At 41.9% G+C, this 23199-nt stretch overlaps 1 protein-coding gene across 7 annotated transcripts in view; it reads left to right on the top strand.

The window, feature by feature from the left end:
• Nucleotides 1-470: 470 nt before the first annotated feature.
• CREBBP (CREB binding protein) overlaps nucleotides 471-23199 on the top strand; it is a 98993-nt gene continuing 76264 nt past the window's right edge. For 6 of the 7 annotated variants that reach the window (XM_052773419.1, XM_052773420.1, XM_052773417.1 and 3 more), the window contains exons 1-2: nucleotides 471-962; nucleotides 14913-15625. In XM_052773419.1, the coding sequence (XP_052629379.1) occupies nucleotides 878-962; nucleotides 14913-15625 (798 nt within the window). In that variant the 5' untranslated portion in view covers nucleotides 471-877. The remainder of the gene's footprint in view (nucleotides 963-14912; nucleotides 15626-23199) is intronic. The other variant, XM_052773421.1, reaches the window with a different exon arrangement.

Below are 23199 nucleotides of genomic sequence, written 5' to 3'. Positions count from 1 at the left end.
AATCAACAGCCGCCATCTTGTCGCGGAGCCGGAGCGCGGCGCGAGCGGAGCGGGGCCGGGCCGGGCCGGGCCGGGGCAGCGGGGCCGCCCGCCGGGACACGGGCAGCCGCGCGGAGCGCCGCCGACGGGCAGAGGGGCTCGGGGCAGCGGGGCAGAGCCGGCCGGAACCAACCGAGCGCCGCCGCCGGGACCGGGAGCCGCGGCCGCCGCCGCGCCGCGCTCATTGTTTTGGGGCGTTTTTTGGGTGTTTTCGGGTTTTTTCCGGTTTTTGGTGGTTTTTTGAATTTTTTTTCCCCCCCCTCCCTCCTCTTTCCCCCACCCCCCTCCCCCCTCCCCTACCTCGGCCGCGGTTCGGCCGCGGGCGGGGGCGGCGGGCGGGGGCCGCCGTGGGGCCGGGGCGAACCCCCCCCGGCGCGGAGGGGAGGGGACGGGGCGAGGTGGAGGGGAGCGTGTGTGTGTGTCTGTGGGGCGGGGGGGGGGGGGGCGGAGGGGCGGGGGGGGCGCTATGCTCCCCGAGTGACTGACTGACTGACTGAGCCGCCATCCGGGCACCTCCTCGGCGGCGGCGGCCGCCGGGCGGGGGGAAGAGAGGCCGGGAGGAGCGAGGCCGGCAGGGAGGGGGCGCTGGGCTCTTCCCCACCCCGCCCCGAACCCTCCTCCCCTGCGGCCTGCTGCGGCGGCGGCGGCGGCGGCCCGGCCCGGGTATGGGGGAACGGGGGCCGCCGCCGGTCGGGCACTGAGCGGCGCTGTTGCTCGACGGTGGGTTCCCCTTTGGAAGAAGGGGGAAAGGAGAGCTTCACCCCCCCCGCCACAGACTGCCCCCTTTTCAACGATTACCGGCTCGGCGGCCTTTCCTCGGACGGCCCAGCCGGCTACCATGGCGGAGAACTTACTCGACGGGCCGCCCAACCCCAAGCGAGCCAAGCTCAACTCGCCGGGCTTCTCCGCCAGCGATAGCACAGGTAAGGCCTGCGGGGCGGTGAGGGGGCGGGCGGGCCTTACCGGCGGTTTCTCCCCCCCCCCCCCCCCGCCTTCTCCTCCTCCTCCGGCGGGCGGTCGGGCCCGACCGCGCGCCGGAGGAGGTGGGGGGGGGAGAAACCGCCCGCCCTGCCGCGGTTCCCGGCGGGGGTGGGAACCGGCCTGGCGAGGTGCCGGGAAAGGGGGGGAAGGATCTCTCCCGGAGCGGTTGGGCCTCCTCCAGTCGAAGTTACCGGGCGGGACCCGTACGCCAAGTACCGTCCCGGCTATAAATAGCGGTTGGGAGAGACGGGTAAGGCTTTTTTTTTGAGTTAAATTTACCTTTCCTCCCGTCATCGACCACCCCTTTCGTTTTAATGGTGAAGGGCTGGAGGGATCCGCCTTGGCTTGGATGCTGGGGGTGCCCAGGTGAGCGGGGTGCGGGTAGGGAAGGAGAAAAACCCAGCCATCAGAAACACCGACCACCCGACTTCTGGAGGGGGTGGTCGGGGTTTCTGTCTCTACTCCTTAAAACCCATATATCGCCCACAACTAAAAGCCCTATGCAGGCAGCTTTTTCCACTGTGCCCAGCACCCTACGGAATAAAAACTTCCTAATAGCATATTGATGTTGTGCTTTTTTTTATCTCACCACCTGTGAGTCTGGTTTAAGGTGCTTGGCTCGAACTGTTCTGAGCGTTTTTCCTCAAAAACCAAAGAATTTGCAGTTAAATTTTAAGTTGTGGGGTTGCTTGCGCGGTGAAATGCCCAGCGGGCTGGCAGTCGCTGCGACTTGTATGTCGCGTACTGTCTTTGGCGTGCTTTTTTTTCAGTTGTAATGGGTTTGTAGATAATAAAACGCATCAAAATTTCTCATTTCCAGCAAGCGGGTGCCCATTGTAAATACACACGTGTGTGCATAAGAGCATGTGTGTGTGTCATGACGTCTTTCCATGTTCCAACTGCTTTAATCACTGTAACAGTAGCTTTATAGGAACACGAAGTGTGTTGGACTTGCATTTCTGTTTTCAGAGATTAATGAATCTTGTTGAAGGGATAGTGATAAGTTAATCATGCTATGCCTGCTGTGTTTTTATAGACTGAAAAAATTATTACTATAATTGAGCTGATAAATTCTGTGGGGTTTTTTCGGTTTGCTTAATCTGCATTTGGCAATAGCTTATAGATACTTCAGTCCTTTTGGGTTTTTTTTCTGGAATCTTTTTCTTCTCAGCCTACAAACAAATGAAACATGCCAAAAAGAAACTGTATTGAGAGTAAGATTTGGCAGAGAATATCTAAGTGAGGTCTTGTGATTGAACTATGCTAATCCCTTTCGTGGAAGCGGCGGAATATCATACAGAAGGATGATATGCAAGTTGCTAGTAAATGTACCACAGTAACTCAGGGAAAACACAGTTTTTCTTTAATTCTTTAGCTAGACATTTTAGACTCTACTGGGAGCCAGTGAAAGATGTTTGAAGCGGTGTCTTTTTTTTTTTTTTTTTTTTGAAGTTCACTTGGTCTGTTCTGGAATGCTTCAGTCATAATTACGTCCTGTTCAGCAAGTTCTAATGCGTCTCGGTGAGCTCTGTGCAGTGCTAGATATGTAAACTCCAGCATCTGCATAAAGTTTTACACAGCTGAGGGGGCCTTTGGTCATCAGGGACGGCAAACCTCAGGTTGTATTTTGAACAAGTAGGAGTGTGTCTGTAGCGTTCTGTTGTCGTCCTGGTGTTCTTCAGGCAAAAATACCTTTCTGCTTGAGAGTGCAGGTAATGTTTGTGCACTCAGAAGGGCTTTTTCCAAAAAAATCTCTTTAGGTTTGCTGCCAGCAGCTAATGCTGCTTGTTGAAAGATTGCTGAAGGTTTCTGTGCGTTGTAGCAGGCAATACAAATAGAGTAGCGATTGCTATGAAATAACGTGCTCCTGAACCTAAACGAGGCTGCTCCCTTGCACTGAGGCTTAAATGAAAAAGTTACCTTGCAACCTGAAAAGTTGCCTTTGTGAGCAGAGGTGCTTGGGGAGATGGGTTTGAGGCTTGCACCCTGAACAAGCAGTAAGTTGCATATTGGTTAACTGAATTGTGATTGCAGTCATTAACCCGCGCTGTTTGATGCTGCAGCTTGGGTGATTGGGATGTGCTTTAAAAGAGGTTGCGTTAGGCCCAGTTGTGCAGTGCTGTTGCTGAACAGTAAGGCTCTGAGCCTGCAAATGCTTGTAACTGAGCATAGCGGTGCGGTGCCGAAGGGTCTGATGGCAGGCCTGAACATTCGGCAGAAAGCAACTGCTCGTCCTTGTTTATATTTTGCTTTATGCTTTGATGCGGTTGTGTTAAGCAGCTCCTTTTGTCAGGGTAAATTTTAGCTGCCTTTAATCTTTCTGATAAAAATAGCTCCTCAGCTTACCAGAGCGAAGTTTGTGCAATTGAAATTGCTCTACTCACATTCTGAAAATACGACCTTTCCTGTTAAACTTAAGCAGCTAAATCAAATGTCTGGTCTCGGAGAAAGGAGTAGAGACGAAAGGATAACAGAAATGTGCACTGTGACCATTGTTAAGTTTCACGATAGTCCCATTTTGCAGTTGCCCCGTTGCTCTTTGTATCAATAAGGAAGGCTAAGACTTGTGGCTGTTAACTTAGCTTGTGGTTGCTGTGCAGTATTGAACGAGCTGGCTCCTATGGTGAAGTGTCCATGGGAAAGATTTTTCCTTGTCTAGCCAGGTGGGAGTAGTGCTTTTGTCTAATTACAGCTTTATTAGATACATGGTATTTTTCATGCCTAAGCATTTGTCTCCTCTTTAAGTGTTATGAGGCATTCTCATCTAGTGTGCTGCAGAATAAACAAGGGACTTGTATGAAAAGTAGAGTTACAGTAACTTTGGTGATGGCAGCTTATTATTTTAATGTTGAGTGTCGTGATTATTTTGTACATTGCTGGCATTGGTCCTTCGGCAGAATATACAGTGAACTGGCAGCGTTCTTGAGCTGATCTTGGTCTGAACTCTACATGCAGATTGTGAAAAACGTGCTTGAATGGAGCAGCAGCAAAGCCGGTGTTCTTCAGGTGCCCCTTCACCGTGGTTCTGCAGGTAGCTTGGTGGTGCTCTGTGTTGCATTGCAAGTAACGCCTCTATCTCTGTGTTACGTATCCTACAGCCTTCTGCTGTTGCAGGGCTATGCTAGTTCCAGAAACAACAAATCGTAATTTGGGCCAAAGCAGAGGGTGTCCTTAATGGCATTATGAGTTAATGAATTCCTGAAGTAGGTGAAGTTGGAAAGAAGGTGAGATGAGCCGCTTCAAAAGTCCATTTGAGCTGGATTTTCACCTCATACTTTCTCCTGTGTGTGGTTTTGGGGTTTGTTTTTTTTCTCCACAACTTCAGATCATAAACAGATTAAGCAGTATGGCTGCTGCTGCAAAAGCTGCAGGCTGAGATCCCTGGTAATTCATGTTCTCTTTATGGCCCAGTGTGTTAGTATCGCAGTGCCCATATTTCAAAACTGGGGGAAGACTGGCCTTGTCGCACGTGCCTTTGTATGTGCCGAGATAAACAGATCTCTGGTTAACTTCCAGCGAGCTACAGAACTTCGCAGAAGGGAATTTGTGTCGATGGGCAGCCTGATTTGATCTCGCTCTCCTGCCAAAAACCTGATAGGTATATTTCAGTGGATTTAGTTTTTACTTTTAAAGAGGTGGACTACCTTTAAAACAAAGTGGCTTAAGGAGAGACAGCGAGGCTTTCTAAGCTTATGTTCACATGCTTAGCTGAGACTTCAGATGGACTGATGTCTCGGTGATCTAAAACCAGATTTTGTTTGTGTGCATGAAAGCATTAGTATGTATGTTTCAGAAGGGTTCATTCCTGTGTAGTTGAAAAGTTTCATGGAAGCCTCTTTAATCGGTCTGCTCTTGTTTTATATGGTACGTGCAAAACTTGAGTGTCATTTGTGTGCTGTGACAGTAAGACTCGCTTTTACACACTTGCTTTCTCCATCTCTCCCTGGAATAAGGAAAAGGGTAATTCCACTAAGTGAACAGACTTGGATTTATAAGCAGAAAATTGGGGGAAGAAATGCTTCTTCTGAAAAGATGTAGGTGAAGGAGTGTGTGTAGTTGTAATTATTTCACAGGAACATCCTTTGTTTTGTGGTACTTGCACCATAACTAGCTGGGATGGGAAAAAAATGCCGTGTGATATTTCATGGCTATATCGTTTTGTAAGACTTACCATATACATGTAATGACGGGGTGGTGGATGGGAGATGATGATGCCAAGCAAAAATGCTTACTTTGAGCTGTGTTAAGTTTGATACAAGCTGTATTTTTTTTGCACCTTAAGTGACTGGCTTGCATAACTTTATGCCTGCAGTGGTAATCTGGGACAGGAGACTTGTAAGATTGGAAATTGGCTCATTTATTGAGAGTCTAGCACAGCTAATTCTTACCAATTCATGAAACATTGCTGATAGCAGGTTATTGTATACTTTCTCATTGTTTGGGTTTTTTATAGATTTTTTCCAAGGAGTTTGACACTAACATCTATGTGAGATGAAAAGTTGAGCAGATGATCTGCCAGCCTGATTTTATGTGACAGTCCGCAGTCCTACAATTGTGCCCATTCCTTTCTTGAAATTCATACTTAGAGTGATAATTGCATGTGTACTTGGGAGTTTATCAAATTGATTTCTTCCCCCCACCATGACTTAAAATTAACTCGGTAAATGCTGTCTTGTGCTGTGGCATAGAGCTCCTGGAAAAGCCCTGCCAACAGCAGGCAGGAATAAAGGCTGTGCTCGGGGGGTCAGTCTTTGTTGTACCCCAGAGATCTCTTGATAGCTTGTGAAATGATTCCCAGTTTTCTGTTGCAGATTATTCACTTTCTATTCTGGCTGAATGTTCCTTGGAGTCATATTCCAGTGCCATTAATTATTTCTACAGCAACATGCTGTCTTTTGCTATTCTATCTGCAACTTCACATAAAAAAAAAAATCCACCTATTCTTGGTGTTTATTTTTATTAGAGAATTTGCTCGCTGTTGTTACCTGCTAATAGAGAAGAACATGAACAAAAATCTTGCTCTATTAGCAAAATACTGCAGGTTAATGTGAAGTCAGGGTGGAGGGGGTAGTTGAAAAACAGGATTGGAAAAATTCTGGGGTTCGTTCTCATACAATGAAAAAGCATGTGGGATAGCTTAGAAATCTGACACTTCCACCCTAATTTGGTTTACACTTTCAAGAATTTTTGCTTTGTAAATCTTCCTTTTAACATATGTTATGTTTTCCATCTGTCTTCTCAGATGTCTAAGATACAGAGAGAACCTAAATCTTTTATTTGGAAAACTCTCTTTAATAGAGATGTCTCAACAAATACTATCAAATATTGTGCAGAATCATAGTGTGAATCAAAAGAAAACGGAAACTTCTATTATCACTGGTAATTGGCAATCATCACTCAGAATCTGAATCTCTTAACGTATACTCTTCAAAAGCTTCATTTCATCTTGCCTTTCCTCTTCTCTTATTCACCACCATTGAGAAATAAGGATCTTGGAACACTGGATAAATGCAGTATCTTTGCTTTGCAGTAACTTCATGTGTGTGTGTATGTATTTTTACTTATACATATAGAAATCTGTAAAATAATCTCCTACTTCTCTGAGGGTCATCTTTAATGCTGTGGGAACTTCTTCAGGCAGACAGCGTTGTCAAAATGAGTTGCTCTTTCTAGGTGATGTGCCTCCCAATCTCACAGGTAGACATTATTTCATTGCTGCTGTTGGACAACTCTGAGGCAGACATCGGAGCTAGCTACTTTCTGTTGCACAGTGAGGAAGATGGTATATTAGATTCCAAGCCCTGTCTGTGCGTGTCATACCTGAAGAGCACGAGCTTCTCTCTCGCTCTGCCCAACTTTAACCCTGCTGGTACTTTGATAGCTGTTTTAGTGGGTGTTGTTGATGACATAGCTTCTGTGTCATCTCCTGTATCGTTTTATCTAATGGAGCAAAGAAACGTGGAAATTACCAAGAGACTTGAATTCAGTAAGTACTGAATGTAAATCTGTTTTGTAGTAGCTGTGAAGTTTTTTCCTAAGGTTCATAAACTCCTTTAAGGAAAGTATTAATGAGAGTGATTCAGAACCTCATCTCACTGAAATCAGTGCTTTAAAGTAAAATAGATTTGTGAGGGCATTGGGTTTTTTGTATTAAGTCAGTTATGGTTGGAAGCTTTTTTAGAGTGAAATACATAAAAATCATTAGCTTTAAGCGCATGTCTGCTGTTGCTTCCTTATGCACATTTGGTTTATTTTGTGTTGTATGTTCCTGCTTGAGTTGCCAAGCAAACGACCCTTCACTTACAATTTGGTATCAGAAATAGGGAGGAAAAAGTGGCATTAAAAAAAAAGAGAATGGAAACACACTTTTTGCAGCTATTACACATCATAAAGGAGACACAAAACTTGCCTGTTTCCTAGTAATCTTGCGTAACACTTTTGTTTGTTTCATAATATTACTTCAAGTACATATTAATCATTGCTGGTTTAGTCTTTGCAGAATAGGCCTGTTCTGTGCCACTTCTACAGCAGGCACATAAAGGTGGGAACTTACAGAGAAGGACTTCTGTAGCTGAAGGGAGTGCTGGAAGCAGCCTGAGCTAGAAGGCAATACTGAGCATGGAGTTCTCACCACTGATGCTGTCAGTCGTTGTGGGGAGGGTGGCGGACTGAACAATTTAAAATCTGAAATGCCTTGTGTTGACCTATGTATTTAATAAGTCTATAGCCAGGGAACATCACAGTTAAAGTTTGTTTGTCAAGATAATTCACATCTTTGGACATTATCTGCTGATTTTTTTCCCAGATGTGCAGTGAGGGTGGCACAGCCTTAACGTGAAGCAGCGGGTCTGTCAGTTGTGTGAGCTAACTGAAGGCGTTCGCATGCAAACACTCTGTTTTGGTACAGGCTGTGCATTTCATGCTGCCTTAAACAAGTGCCCACTATTAATTACTGGATTCTCAGATGATTTCTCTTTCAAGGGTCATCCTGAACTTAAATGTTTTGTCAGCTGTTAAAACAGGGCAACAGAAAAGATGTGTGCATTTGTGATAGGATGAGAAGATGATCTCGCTTCTGCTAATATGCTCCAAGATACCTAGAATACTTAATCTTCATCAGGATGATCTTGTGAATGAGAAGCTGATGTTACCAGTGCGGCGGTCTCCCAGTCTATAGGCAGATTGCTTGCCTCCTTTTCCTTCTGTCCAGATTTCTGCTCTTACGGCAAATAAAATTACTGAAGCGTTTTGATCAGTAAGTGTGTGTAGCCTGATTGCCACATGCAATGTGACAATAGTCTTGTCCGTGGTGTTGATGCTACTGAGTAGGATTTAAAGTTACTTGCAAGAGCAGACACGGCAATGGTGTCAAAATAGCAAAGACACCTTGGGAAACAATTAAGAGGAAGAATGGTTATGGAGAGGCTCTGTAGGACCAGAGGAAAGCAAAGTCAATCCATCATTTGCTGTCCAGTGCTTCCAAGAACAGACCAGAGTGAGCACTCTCATTGGGCTGCTTCTGCCACATGTTTTGGGGGCTGTTTTGGTTTTATTCCCGTCTGGCATCTGGGAGGATATAAGAGACTAGCTTCTTAGCTGAATGCATTTTTCGTATTTGTTTCTGTATATTAACTTTGGTACCAGGTGCATTTAATGTGCCCTTATATACTGCTTGTTTTTAATAGTGGAACATTCAAGTAATCTGTGATTTTTTTTTTTTTTTTTTTAATGGAAGGGTAGTAGAAGTAGATCTGAAAATGGTTTATTCTCTAAAGAAGCTAGTATCTTAGGTTTTTCTGAACCTTCAGCACAGACTGTATTTTCATTATGAGCACAGCAAAAGAGAGATGGTGGAGACAGTTTGGATAAGTACAGTAGAGAAACTTGAGGGTATGATGTTGATACACAATGTACAAGTGGAAAGAAAGGCTGGGAACTAAACTGGGTGTAATCAAGAAAGGATCTCAGTTGATACAGTTCTCTTTTTGGGGAGGTGAGAAAGAAGCTGGGGGCAGAACAGTTGGTCTTTCCTGTATCAGGTAGCTGTTGTTAGCACACACATTAGTTGTGGTATAGAGGATATACATGCATTTTCCCCATCCTGACTTACATGTCTGGTGTTTGGGCTGGTGTCAGGAGCATTTTTAAAACTGAATCAATAACACTGGTAGCATTGCAGTAGAGGTTAGAAGAGAACTGATTCTTTTTCATTAGCTGCTTGATTTGTTTTCTCTGTGTAATGAGCTTCAGTTTTGAAAAGTCACTTAGTTGCTGAAGTCTTACAAAAATGGATTGGGGGAGATTTTAGGAGCTTGAAGCTACTTAAGATTAACTAGATTCTAAGCTGATAGTGTCCCTTTTGGTTATTGGGATGCACAAAATGGATCTAATTTAATTGATTTTAGGAACTGTGTCACTGTTTAGTTGCATGTCTGTACCCTGAATGGTATTCATCTTACGGAGAATCATGCTTTGCCAGAAGACAAGTTGCAAAGGAAGCGTGGTAGAACAAATGCCTCCTTCTCAGTCCCCCTACCCCTAAAATCCTAGCCATAGGAAAGCAAGAGAGGGCATGTGTTACACCCATTTTCAAGAAAGGCTAAAAGGACAATACAGGCAACTGCAGACGTGTCAGCCTCCCTGCCACCACTGGGCAGATCGTGGAGGAGCTGGAGTGAATTGAGTGAACGGCTACCAAGGAGGTCAGGGGAAGGGAGGACTTGCCCTTTGAGATGAGGCTAGAGGGGCTGGGGTACAGATCTCCTGATGTCCCTTCCAACCGGAGTGACTGTGAGTCTGTAAGCAAGAGAGCACTATGATACTTATTCCAGTGAGTTTCCTAGAGGCAAGTACCTAGAATGCCTAAGGTGAGACTCATTTCTGTGTATCGATGTATTTCAATTTTGACTAGCCTACTGACTTAGGAATGAGCAAACCAGACTGTATTTCTTTCTCATCCCAAATGCAAGTAGTTCAGAAGATCAGGCAGAAAGAAATTTAGCTAAATATCCAAAACTTTTGTTATGCAAGCCTTGGGGCATCCAACTTGTTGGGATGCTTCCAGATGCCTGCTATTGGATCTCTCATTTCCCCCTCATCCCCTTCCACCCAGCTGTTAGGGTCTCCTTGGCCCAGCCAGGTCCCTCATTGCTGTCTTTCTCAACCTGGTTGTTAAACATCATATTTTGAAGAAGTGGTGCTCTTCTTCTGAAAGTCAAGGTCAGATGCACCTGAGTTTGCAATCTTTCTGGGTGTCTCATTAGGTTAAGATGCTAATGCAAAGTTTTCTTACTGGAAATTTTATTTTTTCTATGAATGCGTTGTTTAATTGCTCTAAAATATTAAATGTGCTAATTGTCTTTTATGAAACAATAAATTATAGAATCCTCAAACCTCAAAAAGAGGTTGGAATGGATGTGGTAATTGCTGACTGCACCAAACAGTATGGCTATTGAGTTGAGTTACCTGACATTGAATTTTAGGGAATGGCTGGAGCTCTGAACTGTTGAGGCTTTGTCTGCTGGGGTCTGGCATGATTGAAAGAAGCCTTACAAAACAAAATTGGGCTCACTGAAATGTAACAGCTATGTTGGCATGAAAGAAAGGCACGGTGAAAATACTGCTTGTGTACTGGGGCTGCAGTGTGACTTCAGTGTCTGCTCGTGGATGGGCAGTCAAAGTTTGTGACGGGAAGATTCCTAATCACATTGCAAGTGGAGTTTATGCTGTAAAAAATGAAACTGAATTTGGTAGTTCTCCTCCTGCTTGCTGTGTGATATGTTTGAGATATTTCTTTATGTGATTTATTACCTTAGAATGTTTGTCACCTCTCCAGGCTGAGCTAAAGGGGAAAAAAAGGGTGACATTGAAACAAGTTAATTGATTGAATATGTATATTAAGACAGAGTCTCCTGATTAACAGTTGCAAGTAGTCATACAGATGAAAGTGTTCTGCCTTGAGAACGCAGCAGTCTTTTTTCTTCTGTGAAGGCTTGGAAGGAAACAGAACATCTTTTTTTATTCTGGTTGCTGAAAGTGTTGTCCAGGAAGGCAGAAAACTGTGACATTTAAGCTCATAAAACTGAAATTAGGAGAGAGTGCGTCTCAAGTGTGGTTATCTTCTACGTGTGAAAATAGCTGCTCAAAGAACACAAAATTCTCAAATTGGAAAAGGAGCCCTTTGGAAAGAGTGGGGGTGTTGTAGTTGCCTAGTGCTTTTCCATCCCTTCCAAAAGACATGTTACCTGGTTTTTGGCTCTCCTGTTAAGAGGATGTTTGGTTTTATGTAACAGAGGTAACGAAAGGTGTGAGGTTTAGGATTGGAAGTGCTGTGTTAGAGATGAGGTGCTACGAGGTGGGCCTCTGCAGCCTTGCTCAGCTCTACTGCTTCCTGAGCACTGAAATTAGACATATGTGCCTTATGAATTAAGGGAATCTATGCTCCTTTAAAATAAAGACCATTTTTTCTGTTCTGTTGCATGGTAGGTAAGCGGCAGGTTTGAGAGATGAAGCAGGTACAAAGCTCAGTAATTGAGGTGGTACTCCTCAGTGCAGGTGTTTTTTTGAGCATTGCTTCGGATAACTGTATGTAAAGGCAAAGGTGTCTCTCGATTTTTAGACTCTTGGTAGCTGCCATTGACTTTGAGAAATAGTTGAAGCATTGAGAATGGGATCAATTATGTTGTTCTCGTGAGGATGGGGGGGACTGAGGTTACTTTTCATTTTGCTACCAGTAAAAATGGGACACATTCTTATTATGGAAGATTTTTGTAGGTGTATAAATATATTATTTTTATAACTGCCAAGACAATCTCTTATCTTTATGGATTTGTTGCAGACATGCTCAAGTAGACTTTTGTTTTCTGTTGTATTTTATAACTGTCATAAAATGTGCCTTGTGTTGATGTTTTTAACGTACACAACTGATAAAAATATAAAAGCAGGAAGATTAATCATTGCCTGAACATTTGAATACTCGGTGAATTTTTACACAGCCGCTGTGCTAAGCTGTTTATCTGCTTTTTATTTTCCTGCTGGCAGAGCTGTAAACCTTCCATACCTAACCTTAATGTATAGCCTTCTTACAGGAGCTTAAGAGTGGTAGATTATTTTAGGTTTTTAGGAGGTAGTATTCCCAAATGCTTTCTTTGCTCTTTTCGTAAACTGCAAAAACATTTCCAGTCTTTGGCTCTGGCAAGACTGTTAAGAGTCCAGCCAGCCAAACAAAAAAAATTTGAGCACTTATACTCCAGCATCCCATTTTGAAATACAACTGGAAAAAACTACTCTTCTTTAAGTCACAGCAACATCTTCCCCCCCACATTTTGTCACTTCTCCTCTGCCCCTGGTGCCACGTGAGCGTGCACACACACAAATATATATCTTTTCTTCATGAAATATTAACAATTTGAGTGCAGAAGCTTGGAAAACCACTGTTCGTGGGATTTACAAAAGTTGTCTGAACAAGCACTGTAAACCTTGAACTTCCCAGCAAGCCGGGATGATGAGAGCAGCTTAACAAAGGCGAAGTTTCAGCCGCGGACCCTGTGTCACCACCCTTGGTGGCGCGCAGGCGGATGGCTTTGGTTGTGCTCCAGGCTGCAGCCGTCCCTGGCGGTGGCAGAGCGCCTGTCGGTGCGTGGGGAGGGGGGCTGTGCGGCAGGGACCCGGGCACTGAGCACTCGCTTCTGGCCAAACGGAGGTTGGTACTGAAACCAGGTGATGGGGTGTTCATCAGAGGGGGGTTAGAAATGGATGGAAGGTTAAAAATAGTGCAATCTTGGAAGAAGGAAAGTAGAACTAAAATATATAGGAAGAGACACAAATTGCAGCATAGTGAGTGTGAAGTGGTTATGTGGAAAAGAGGATAGATGAAGCAATCGCCCAAAGGAATGTAGTTGAAGGTACACTGGGAATTTCTGCAAAAGACAAGCTGAAAAGGTGAACTAAACAACTGAAGGGAAAAGCAGCAAGTAAGAGAGAAACTAAAAATACTGTGATGAACCTAGCTAACGAAAATGTTAGTTACTTCCCACCTTGAAAGGGAATAGGAGGTCTGTTCCTGAGCTGTGGTGTATTTTGTCATGGCCAATGTCCTGCAAGCCTGGAAGGATTCTTCAGAGCTTATCGACTTCAGTAGGTAATGATGGCAAGATGTAGGTGCGTAAAGGACATGCTGCTCTGAGCGCCTCAAAACAGACAGAATTTAACATTTTTGTGTATGTTTACTGTCGCTGTTCATGTAATTCACTGGTCATTGCAACACACCTGAAAATTTGTATTCATTTTTCTTCAGTTAGGTTGAATTGAAAATTCGAATGCTGATGAAATGCATTGTATTTAAATGTACTGAGATGTGTTGGTAATGCATCCTAGCTTTGTGATACAGGTTACCTGTTGTTTGATTTTTGTTGTTTCTTTTCGACACAGCTAGTGTGGTCCAGGCTGTCACTTGCTGAACGATCTTATGCCACTTTTGCAACCGGAATCTTGCACCAACTTTTTTTGGTTGAAGAGTGAATTAAACTTTAAAACAATGAAGCTTTTGGGATGCCCTTCTTTAGAAAATAATTTTTGTTTGCTGTAACCTGGAAAAAATTTGATTTGTCTGTTGCTCGCTGTGGGGGACTAGGGTTTTTCAGGGCTGGCTTTGGGGGGCAAAATAAAGTTTTCAGACATTTCTGTTATGTTACAGTAAAAAGTGGTTGGGTAAATCACATCCTTGGAGTGGAGAACTTTTCTGACATGTGCTGCATGTTTGAACAGCTGCTCTGATGAATTGAGGCTAGTCTGCTTACATGTTTATTAATATTGCTGTATGCACTTGTCCTAATGCCTTCAAATATATAACTTTCACTTTCACATGGAAGTACCTATATACAGTCAAGTAACTTTCTATTTTTAGTTACATACTAAATAACATTGTTACACAGATGCTGCTTATGATGAGCAATGAAATATTTTAGTGAACCTGAGCTGCTCCTTTTTAAAAAACAACCTCCCCCCCACTTTTTATCAGTCTCAGTGTTCCAGCCAGGCAGAGCAGTTCCTTCAAGTGGCTTAATGAAGATTTCATTGATTTATTTTGCTCATCTGGAGAGTGTGTGGATTACCTCTGTCAATATTGGGCTGGGCACTTAGAGAGCAATTTGAATTATTTGAGCTGTTTGGGGATCAAGAAGTGACTGGATTCAAGAGCCATTAGGAGGAGAAAATGCTGACTGCCTTTTGTGATCTTCTGAGGTAGTGGATCATGATAGAAATCAATGACTAGAAACGGATATTGAACATCTTTATATGTGAGACTGGGATCAAACTACTGAAGATGTAGTTGTCTTTTGATCAAGCTTCGAAGCGTAGCTGGAAGATGTTCTTTGGCTATGTGCAAACATAAATTACAAGGTTGAGGTAGGATTGCTGGGTGAAATGCAGTGGTTTGGGATTACATAGAAGGTCGGATAAGGTGATGTAATGGCTCTTTTGGGAGAGTAAATCAATAGGAAAAAATCTCTTGATATTTCTGCCGCCTTCGTTTAGCTAAAAGAAGAGAAATTTAGGAGTTAGGTTAGATCATTGTATTCGTGCCACCTTAGTTTCTTAAGCTTGGTACGACGTTTTGTCAAAAGTCTTGTGAAAAAACTACGTATTGACCAGTGCTCTACCCTGTGTGGTTGTATGTGCACAGTATGTATCGACGACTATGCTTTCTGAAAGGCTCTGGAGTTCACATTGTGGGGACCCTTGCTTGCTTGCTGGCAATATTGAGTCTTGGGTAAAGATGGACCTTTTAATGCACGTCATTGTTTAAGACTAATACAAAGTAGTGTAGATGAATATTTTAGTTACTTGTTTGTCATGGTTTTTCTCACCTGTGTTTCTGTTTTAACTTGTAGATTTTGGATCTTTGTTTGACTTGGAAAATGACCTTCCTGATGAGCTGATCCCCAATGGCGAGTTGGGCCTTTTAAACAGCAGTGGGAACCTTGTTCCAGATGCAGCTTCCAAACACAAACAACTTTCTGAACTTCTAAGGGGAGGCAGCGGCTCTTCCTTAAACCCAGGAATTGGAAATGTGAACTCAAATAGCCCTGTCCAGCAGGGAGTTGGTAGTCAAGTTCAAGGGCAGCCGAACAGTGCTAATATCGGTAATCTGGGTGCTATGGGTAAGAGCCCTTTAAACCAGGGAGACTCTTCTGCTTCAGGCCTGGCAAAGCAAGCAGCAAGCACCTCTGGACCTACCACACCTGCATCACAAACTCTGAACTCTCAAGCACAAAAACAAGTGGGGATGGTGACGAGCAGCCCTGCAACATCACAGACTGGACCTGGGATATGTATGAATACTAATTTCAGTCAGACACACCAGAGCCTTCTCAACAGTAATTCTGGTCACAGTTTAATGAATCAGCCTCAGCAAGGACAAGGGCAGGTAATGAATGGATCTCTTGGGGCAGCTGGAAGAGGAAGGGGAGCAGGAATGCAATACTCTGCCCCTGCCATGCAGGGGAATGCAGGCAGTGTGCTGGCAGAGACTTTAACCCAAGTATCTCCACAGATGGCTGGTCACACCGGACTGAATACAGCACAGACAGGAGCAATGACTAAAGTATGTACATATAACTTAATATATTCTATTTATTGCACTTGTTTTTTCTCCATACAGATGTTTAGAAAATGTAGTAGATTCTTTTCTGGAACAGAACTAAAGAATGCACCTTCTTGAGTCTGTAGTTAACTGTTTCAGTCACCAGTGACAGCATGAAAGCAAGATAATTAAAACAGTATTTCTCATGTAATCAGAAATGAAAGCACTTGTTGAAAAACACATACTTGAAGTTAAAAGCTGGATAGTATCTTAGCAGGGTGAATTAGAAAAGAGTAGTGTAATCCTGCAAAAAGGAAGCAGATGATTACTTCTGTGCAGGATGTCAATTTAGCTACCAGACAGCAATATCTTCTAAAGCAATGTGAAAACTGTTGGAGAAATATTTGTAGATTGAAGGGAGAGGTGTAGCAATTGGTCTTCCTGTCAAGGACTACTGTCCACAGCTGTGCAGGGAATGTTTTTCAAATACAGAGGAAGTGATCTGAAAACATCAAACTTCACATAGATTACTAAGCTAATGCAAACTCTGTGAAAGGGAAGGGCAGTGTCTGGGCAAGAAGCCTAATTCAGTGGCTGTTGCAGATTGGGGCAGGGAATATATACACCTGGAAGTATCTGCCTCTGTCTTGGGGACTGCTCTGGTCCCTGCTTGATATAGTCATTGCTTTTTAGTTCTTTGTTTTCCAGGTGTGAGCTTAGAGAAGTGTTTTGATTGCTGCTCCTCTTGTCTTTCAGTTGGATAGCAGTGTGCCTCATGTCTATGTTGCTTTGGTACAGTTCCTTCCTGAAATTTTGATGGCAAAACCACCGTGTTCTGATACGTATAAAAAGATACTTTATCATCTCTGATATTTTATCTATTCATACATCACTAGTCATTATTGTTGTGTTTATTAACACGTAAATATTAATTCATTGATATGTTAGGAATCGTGGAAAAAATTGCACTGTCTGACATAAAAGTGTATGTCATGTTCTCTGAAGAAATGCTGGCATCATTGTGGAGTACTGTACGGTTAATTTTTTTAAATAAAAAAAACATAAAAAGCATTCTCTCTGCAGTGAAGGGGATCCCTTTGCTTAAGGAAGAGATGCTTGTGGTGTGAGTGAAGGTCATAGCATGTGAAAGTGGATATAGCAGTCTCCAGTCTTCAAATCGGCTAAATTTGTTGTGTGGAGCGGATTGGTCTGCACAGAAAGAAAATCAGCTTATCTTTCATTTGTTTTTCTTTGAAATTTGTGGGAAGAGTGACAAATTCTAATTATCTGGCTTATTTCTGTAAACTTTTGGATATCTAAGTTCTTAGGAGTAGATTTTTCCTCGCCACTATGCAGTTATGTGATGAAACTACTAATTTTCTATGTGAACTAACTCAAGTAGAATTACCCCAAAGCAAAGGAACCTGCCTAAGGTCTTCATCTGACAGAGTATATATGAACCTAGTGGGGGAAGTTCTGTGAGGTCTTGGTTTATCTTGAACAAACCCACCCCTGGTAAGGAATAGGCCAGCACTTTTGACAAATTTCCTTTTTCAAGGACTTCAGTCTTAGCCTGATGCCAGCTGCAAATGGGATTCACCAGCTCGGGAAGGCAGTCTGGACTTTCTCAGTTAGCATATGTTCAAGAAGTAAAGTAAAAGTTAATTTGAACAAGGAGTAAGTTGGAAAAGAACAGCGGAAGTATCCCTATTACATAAATCATTAGTTTGTCCTCTTATGCAGTGCTGTGCTCAGCACTGGTGATGCATTTCCAAAAGATTAGAGCAAAATTAGTGCTTTCAGAAGTCCTTACACACAAAGTTGGTTGGAGAAACTGAAAAAGTAGGACTGTTTAATGACAGAGCATAAGTGATAAAATGGTGCTTCTGTGAAGGTACTAGCACTTAAGAGAAGACAACTTTAAAAACTTGGCCAACTTACAAGAATAGAAAAAATGGTGTTTTCCAGGGCTCCATCTCTTTGAACAAGATGAAGCTTAAAAGCGTTGCGTTTGGTGGTTTCGGGTTTTTTTTGTGTATGGGGTGTTTTTGTTGTTTCTGTTTTACTTTATTTACATCTCGATTTTTTTCTTCAGTAAGAGAGTGGGTGAGCTCAATGTTTTACACAAATATTTTGTGTTTCCATTTTGGAACAAATTACTTGCTCCCTGTATTTTCTTCTGACAAGCAGAAGCATTCACTATTTTTGCCATTTTCCTTAATAGGCATTTGAGGATTGGCATCCTTTTTCCAGTCTCTTCCCATCCCCCAGTTTATTGTCCTAATAGCTTTTTCTCTTACTGATGCTCCAGTTGTGATGAAAGCTTTTAAGAAAAGTAAAGAAACGTTTCAGTGAGTTTGTTTTTCTGAAACTGAAATTTCTGCTGAAGGAGAATGTGGGTCGGTTTGTTTTTTCACCTCCTGTTCCCCGATGTTTACCACTTAATGTATACAGCTTAAAAGATTTGAAGAGCAGCAATAGAAGTGGTGAGGCAGCTGATCTACCTAATAGTGAATGTGCCTAACTTGACTAAATGGCTTAAAATGGAGCTGACATCATGCTTGAAGAACTGTGTCAAGGCTGGAAGTAAATTCTCTAGGTGGTGACTGTAGCAATATATCCTAAGGGAAAGAAAGAGATGTGAAACACAAATGCAGAAAAAAATCTAAGAGAACATTTTAAACCAAGATTTTCTCATTATGTTTAAAATAAGTGATGTGCATCACTGATTAACCTCATTCAAGTATGGCTCAGAAACCCATTTTTCTCGATTCAGTGTGTTTATATGCAGTGTATAGCACTCATGACCCTTTATGGTTTGGGACCAGTTTTGTTGGTCAAGACCTTGCTTCCTTGATCGTTTGTTCTAATCCTTTTTTAGTAAATGACTAATCAAGGAAAGTCCATTGCTTTTTCTGTTTTTCTTTCTTGTGGTATGTTTTTATAAGCATTCTTCCTAGTAAGAGAAAAAGAAGGAGGAAAAAAAATCCAGGATCTGATCCTTTCACCTGCTCTCAGAAATAACTGGGATTCATTTCATCTGGAGCATCATAAGCCATTACTGTTAATTTTGAGCTGGACTTAACATTTTAAGGCAGCTCTTGAAAGAATGAAAAGTACGCCAGAAAGGAGCTTGGTAACTCAAGCTCATGATGCATGTGCTTGCATAAGCCAAAGGTGGCAGATAAACCTTACCCCTAACCAATTTAAAAGGGGATGAAAAATAACTGATTCTCAGTGTCAGAGGGCCATAAGGTGCTGACATCAAGACAAATGTTTTTCAATTGACAGAGAGAGTTTAAAGCAAAATACTTCCTCCATCTATAGAGACATGAGCAAAGGATTTCATAGATTTCATATGATCCTCCGGAAGAAGCAACCTGTCAGTACAAGTTAAACAATAGCTATTAAGATCATAGTCGTGTTTTCTTGGAGTACATAGCATGTCCTTGATAGCCTAGAATATTTTTGGAAATAGGGAGTAGAGTAGTGCCTGAGAAGATTTTGTGACTTAAAGATACAACAACTTAATATAGCAAGGATTTGAATTCTTCATTGGCTGTGACTGTGCAATTTGCATATTCAGATTTATTTAGAGCCCCTCCTTTGTCATTTTTGACTTGTCTGAGATCATCTGGAAACCTCTGAGGAAACCTCTCTTCTATGCTACTGTATATATCTCTGTTCACTGCCAGACTCCTTTCCTGTAACAGTTTTGTTTGTAACTGTGCCATTGTGGCCTTGTTTTCTTGGATGATGTTACAAGGATAGTTTTCATTTGACTGGGTTGAAGTTCTTTAAGAAATCTGCTTAAAAGAGCAGGAGGATTCTTCTTTGAACAATTATCACTTGGCGGGGGTAGAGGAACAGATCATCTTGTCACAGTAATTTCCAGTAGTAGTAGAATTGTCCTTTTGTGTTGTACCATGGTTTTTTTGTAAAGTCCATTAAGTCCAGAAAACATATTCAAACCATTTAGAAAATCTTTTTAAATTAGAGTTCCTTTTTTAAGATTGTTGGTTGTCGAACACGTTAAGCAGTAGCAAAGCTAAGCAGATGGTCTATTGCTTCCGTAGAAATGAGCACTTCATTGCAAGCACGCTCTGTGCCTGATACTCTCCTGTTGCTGTGAGAGTTCATCTTTTTCAAATGAGGGAGATGAAGTCTTCATTGTGGCTGGCAAGAGCTTGAAGTTGTGTTTCTGTAGATGAGATGTTATATAGTCTCTTGCTGCGATGCATTCCCCTTGTCCTAATACTGCTATCAAAGCTTGTGGAAAATCAGAAGAAAATGTTGGGAAGTTCCCATTTACTTTGTATGGCTCTCAAACTCCTTTTTGCACTCTGTTAAGAGTTTTGGACAGCGATTCACCTAATTTGTACTTTTGTTCTTTCCCTTAAGAAGTAGTAAAGTTCCATTGAGATGAGTAGGACTCTTGAGTGTTTTCTTCTTCATGTGTTTCCAAGGTGTAATGCCTCCTTATACAATTCTGTAAAAGGAATCACCTTTTCTTCAGTAACTTCAGAGCTGTATTGCTCCAATAAGGGTATGCTGGTACCCAGCAGCAGAAACTTAGGAAAAAATCAGGGAGTTGTGTGTGGCGGCTTATCTGCAGAAGCCATTGCTTTTAAGCTGCAGTGGAACTACAGCTTGCTGGGGGTTCCTTTCAAAGTGTTTTTCTTTATAGAACTAGTAAACCTACCTCAAGGTTAGTTTTCTTTCTGAAAGGTGCAGTTTAATCAAACATGTTATTGGGCTCTGTATGCCCCAGAAAAGGATGTAATCGTTTCGTCAGATCTTAGTCTGAATCTATAAAGAGATCAGGAGAAAATGGTTGTTTATTTTCATACCTAGTTGTGAGGATCACAACATTATTGGGTTTTTTTGTAAAATGCTTTTTCAAGATTGTAGATTTTAAGTAACCTCATTCTACATATTCTGAAAACTCTAAAGGAAAATATTTGTATTAATATAAGCTAGAACCTGCCTGGCAGGGACAAACTGATAAAAAAGCTGATCTGGATGGCAGATCTTCCAATGTAGTATTTCAGGAGATGATCCGGTAGTAATGAGTTTAGATACAGACTTCCAAGTGCTGTGTACAGTTGTTGAGTTTTCCTTACCTGTGTTTGTCTGTATTTAAGCCCCACTGGAAGTTGGTACCAGTAGTAGGATCAACATAAAAATCTTAACAGGTTCAAAATAATCACTAGCTGTGCAAGACAGATCTATTACGCTTGATTTTTGTGTATGAGTTCAGAACAGATTTTTCTCTTAACTGTATTGGCCTAATTTGTTTCAGTAATGCATGTTTTCAACTTTGTTTTAGTCAAAATAGCTACATGGCAGTGCATGTTGCAGTAGGAGAAGTTTCAGATTAAAGAGGAAGAGAAACTCTTACCAGAAGTGAACTTCAGAAAACAGTAAAACCATTTTTTATGTCTACCAAGAGAATAACCAGTTGTCTCTTTCGGTTGAGCTATAAAAGAACTGGATTCTGTTATTTGTTGTTTCTAAGCTGGGTGTATATATAATACATGTGCCTTTGACCAGCACATTCACATTTTGCTCCCTGTTGTTGTTCACTGAGTGGTGTTGGATATTAATCTTGAGTAAATTTAATAAGATAATGAACTACATTAAAGAGCAAGATTTCTGATACAAGACTTAAATTGTGTATGTAGTTACGTTACTTGACTCGGTGTTTTGAGGAGTCTGTAGTAATGAAAATTTGCGATGAGAAAAAATGAAGCAAACTATTTGAACAGATTACCCAGTTGATACTGCTGAGTACCAGATTTAGATACGCTTGCTGCTTGTGAATTAAGTCAGCTGAAGATGTTCTCATTCCTATGCAGTTCTGTGTGTTTTAGCAAACTGCTGGTGCTGTTTGTTTCTCTGGTGACTCTCAATCTGTCTGAATCTGCCTGAATTGTTTTAACATGACTTGCAGTTAATTTGCTTCTCATTCTCTTAAGTTGTCCGTACTAGGCTGCCAAGCTGACTGTCTCCTAGCAGACCATGCCTCTGGCAGACACAAGTAGCCAGTCCAAATTGTATTCCAAATAATGCTGCTTCCCAGTTTGAAGGGACTCTTAATAATGTCACAGACTTGACCATAGTTGCTTGGTTCTCTGTTGAATAACTATCACCAAAACAGCATTTCTGAGAAGAGACATACATGCTTTTATAATAATACAAACAGAAGGATATAAATGTACAGAAACACATAACAGCAAAACTCACTGACTCGTGGTAAAATTCAAATATCTGTAACTTGGTTTTGTTTTGAAACATGACCATGCAAAGTGGTACTCCATGGATGAATTTATTCTGATACAGCGAAGAGATTTGGAGACTTAAAAAGCTCATTTACCACAACTATTACTCCTGGCACCTGAAATTGAGTTGTTTCCTATTTCTAGTACATGAGTTAAATTTCATTTGCAGTTGTGCAATGTCACTGAAGATCTTTGAAGCGATAGTCACTTGGCTCTTTGCTTATGCTTAAGCAGGTATCTAGGTTCAGTTTGGCTCTAGTGCTGCAAGGTAAATGCTGCAAGAAACAGAACAGTCACCCTTCATGGGGGCAGACCACAACTGGGTTTCCCTTCCTTCTGCTTCCAACTCAGGCAGTTAAAAAGCCTGTCTCTATTAACTTGCATTGGCTTATCATCCAGCTGACAGAGGGGAAATGTTTATGGTATCTTTTCAGAGCAGAGTTGTGCCATTATCTTCTACTGTGGTAACGCAACACAAACATTAAAGATTTTTGTCACTAACTCTAAATCATATTGGTTACTGTCTTGTAATTCTTCAGTTTTTGTTGGAATGGTGTTTATTTCTAAGTAGTGTATCTGAAAGGTTTTGGAAGTTAAACTAGTGGATCCACTGGTTCTTTTGGAAGCCAGGGATTAAAACCAAGATTTCCACTGTTGTTTCAGAAGGTTTATTAAAATAACAGAAACTTCAGAGTCCTTACTAACAGATGGGACTGAAATTATTTCTTTCTAGTTTTTAGACTGTTATCATACATCTTCCTGCTGATGTTTGTAGTCTGGTTTTTTTGAATACACATGTAAAAAATGACTCAGATGTTGAGAGGGAGGAAAACCTGCCAGCTTAAATGTTGATGTCTAGAAGTTACGAAATGCCTGGTTACTTCAGTCAGAAGGAAATGTCTTTGTTGTAGCAATTTTCTTAATAGTATCTATATGCGTGATTGGAGTCTATTTCACAGGAGCATTTCTGATGACAAGACCTTTTAGCAGGCCTCAAAACTTCTTCTTACTTAAAAGATAAACTTAATATTTGTACCTGACAGTGAGCTGTGATTATATTGGGAATCCTGTAATTGGAAGTACATACAGAAATATGTCAAAGCTGCTGGTATTATGGTCTGAAAACTAAATGCTGGTGGTCTGTTTCCTTAGAAAAAAGGCAATGCAGGAAACTCAGAAAATTATGTATAACGTGATATACTGTGTCAACCTACCTAAGAAACAGATCAGGGGTGGAGAAGCAGTGAGAGGAGGCGATTCTCCTTCTGTGGCTTCAAGTGAAGAACATTTCATTGAAGTACAAATGGGACACCT

This window comes from Harpia harpyja, chromosome 21 (assembly GCF_026419915.1).
Source record: "Harpia harpyja isolate bHarHar1 chromosome 21, bHarHar1 primary haplotype, whole genome shotgun sequence".
In the NCBI taxonomy this organism is placed as follows: Eukaryota; Metazoa; Chordata; class Aves; order Accipitriformes; family Accipitridae; genus Harpia; species Harpia harpyja.
This window is presented reverse-complemented; position numbering and strand designations above follow the sequence as displayed.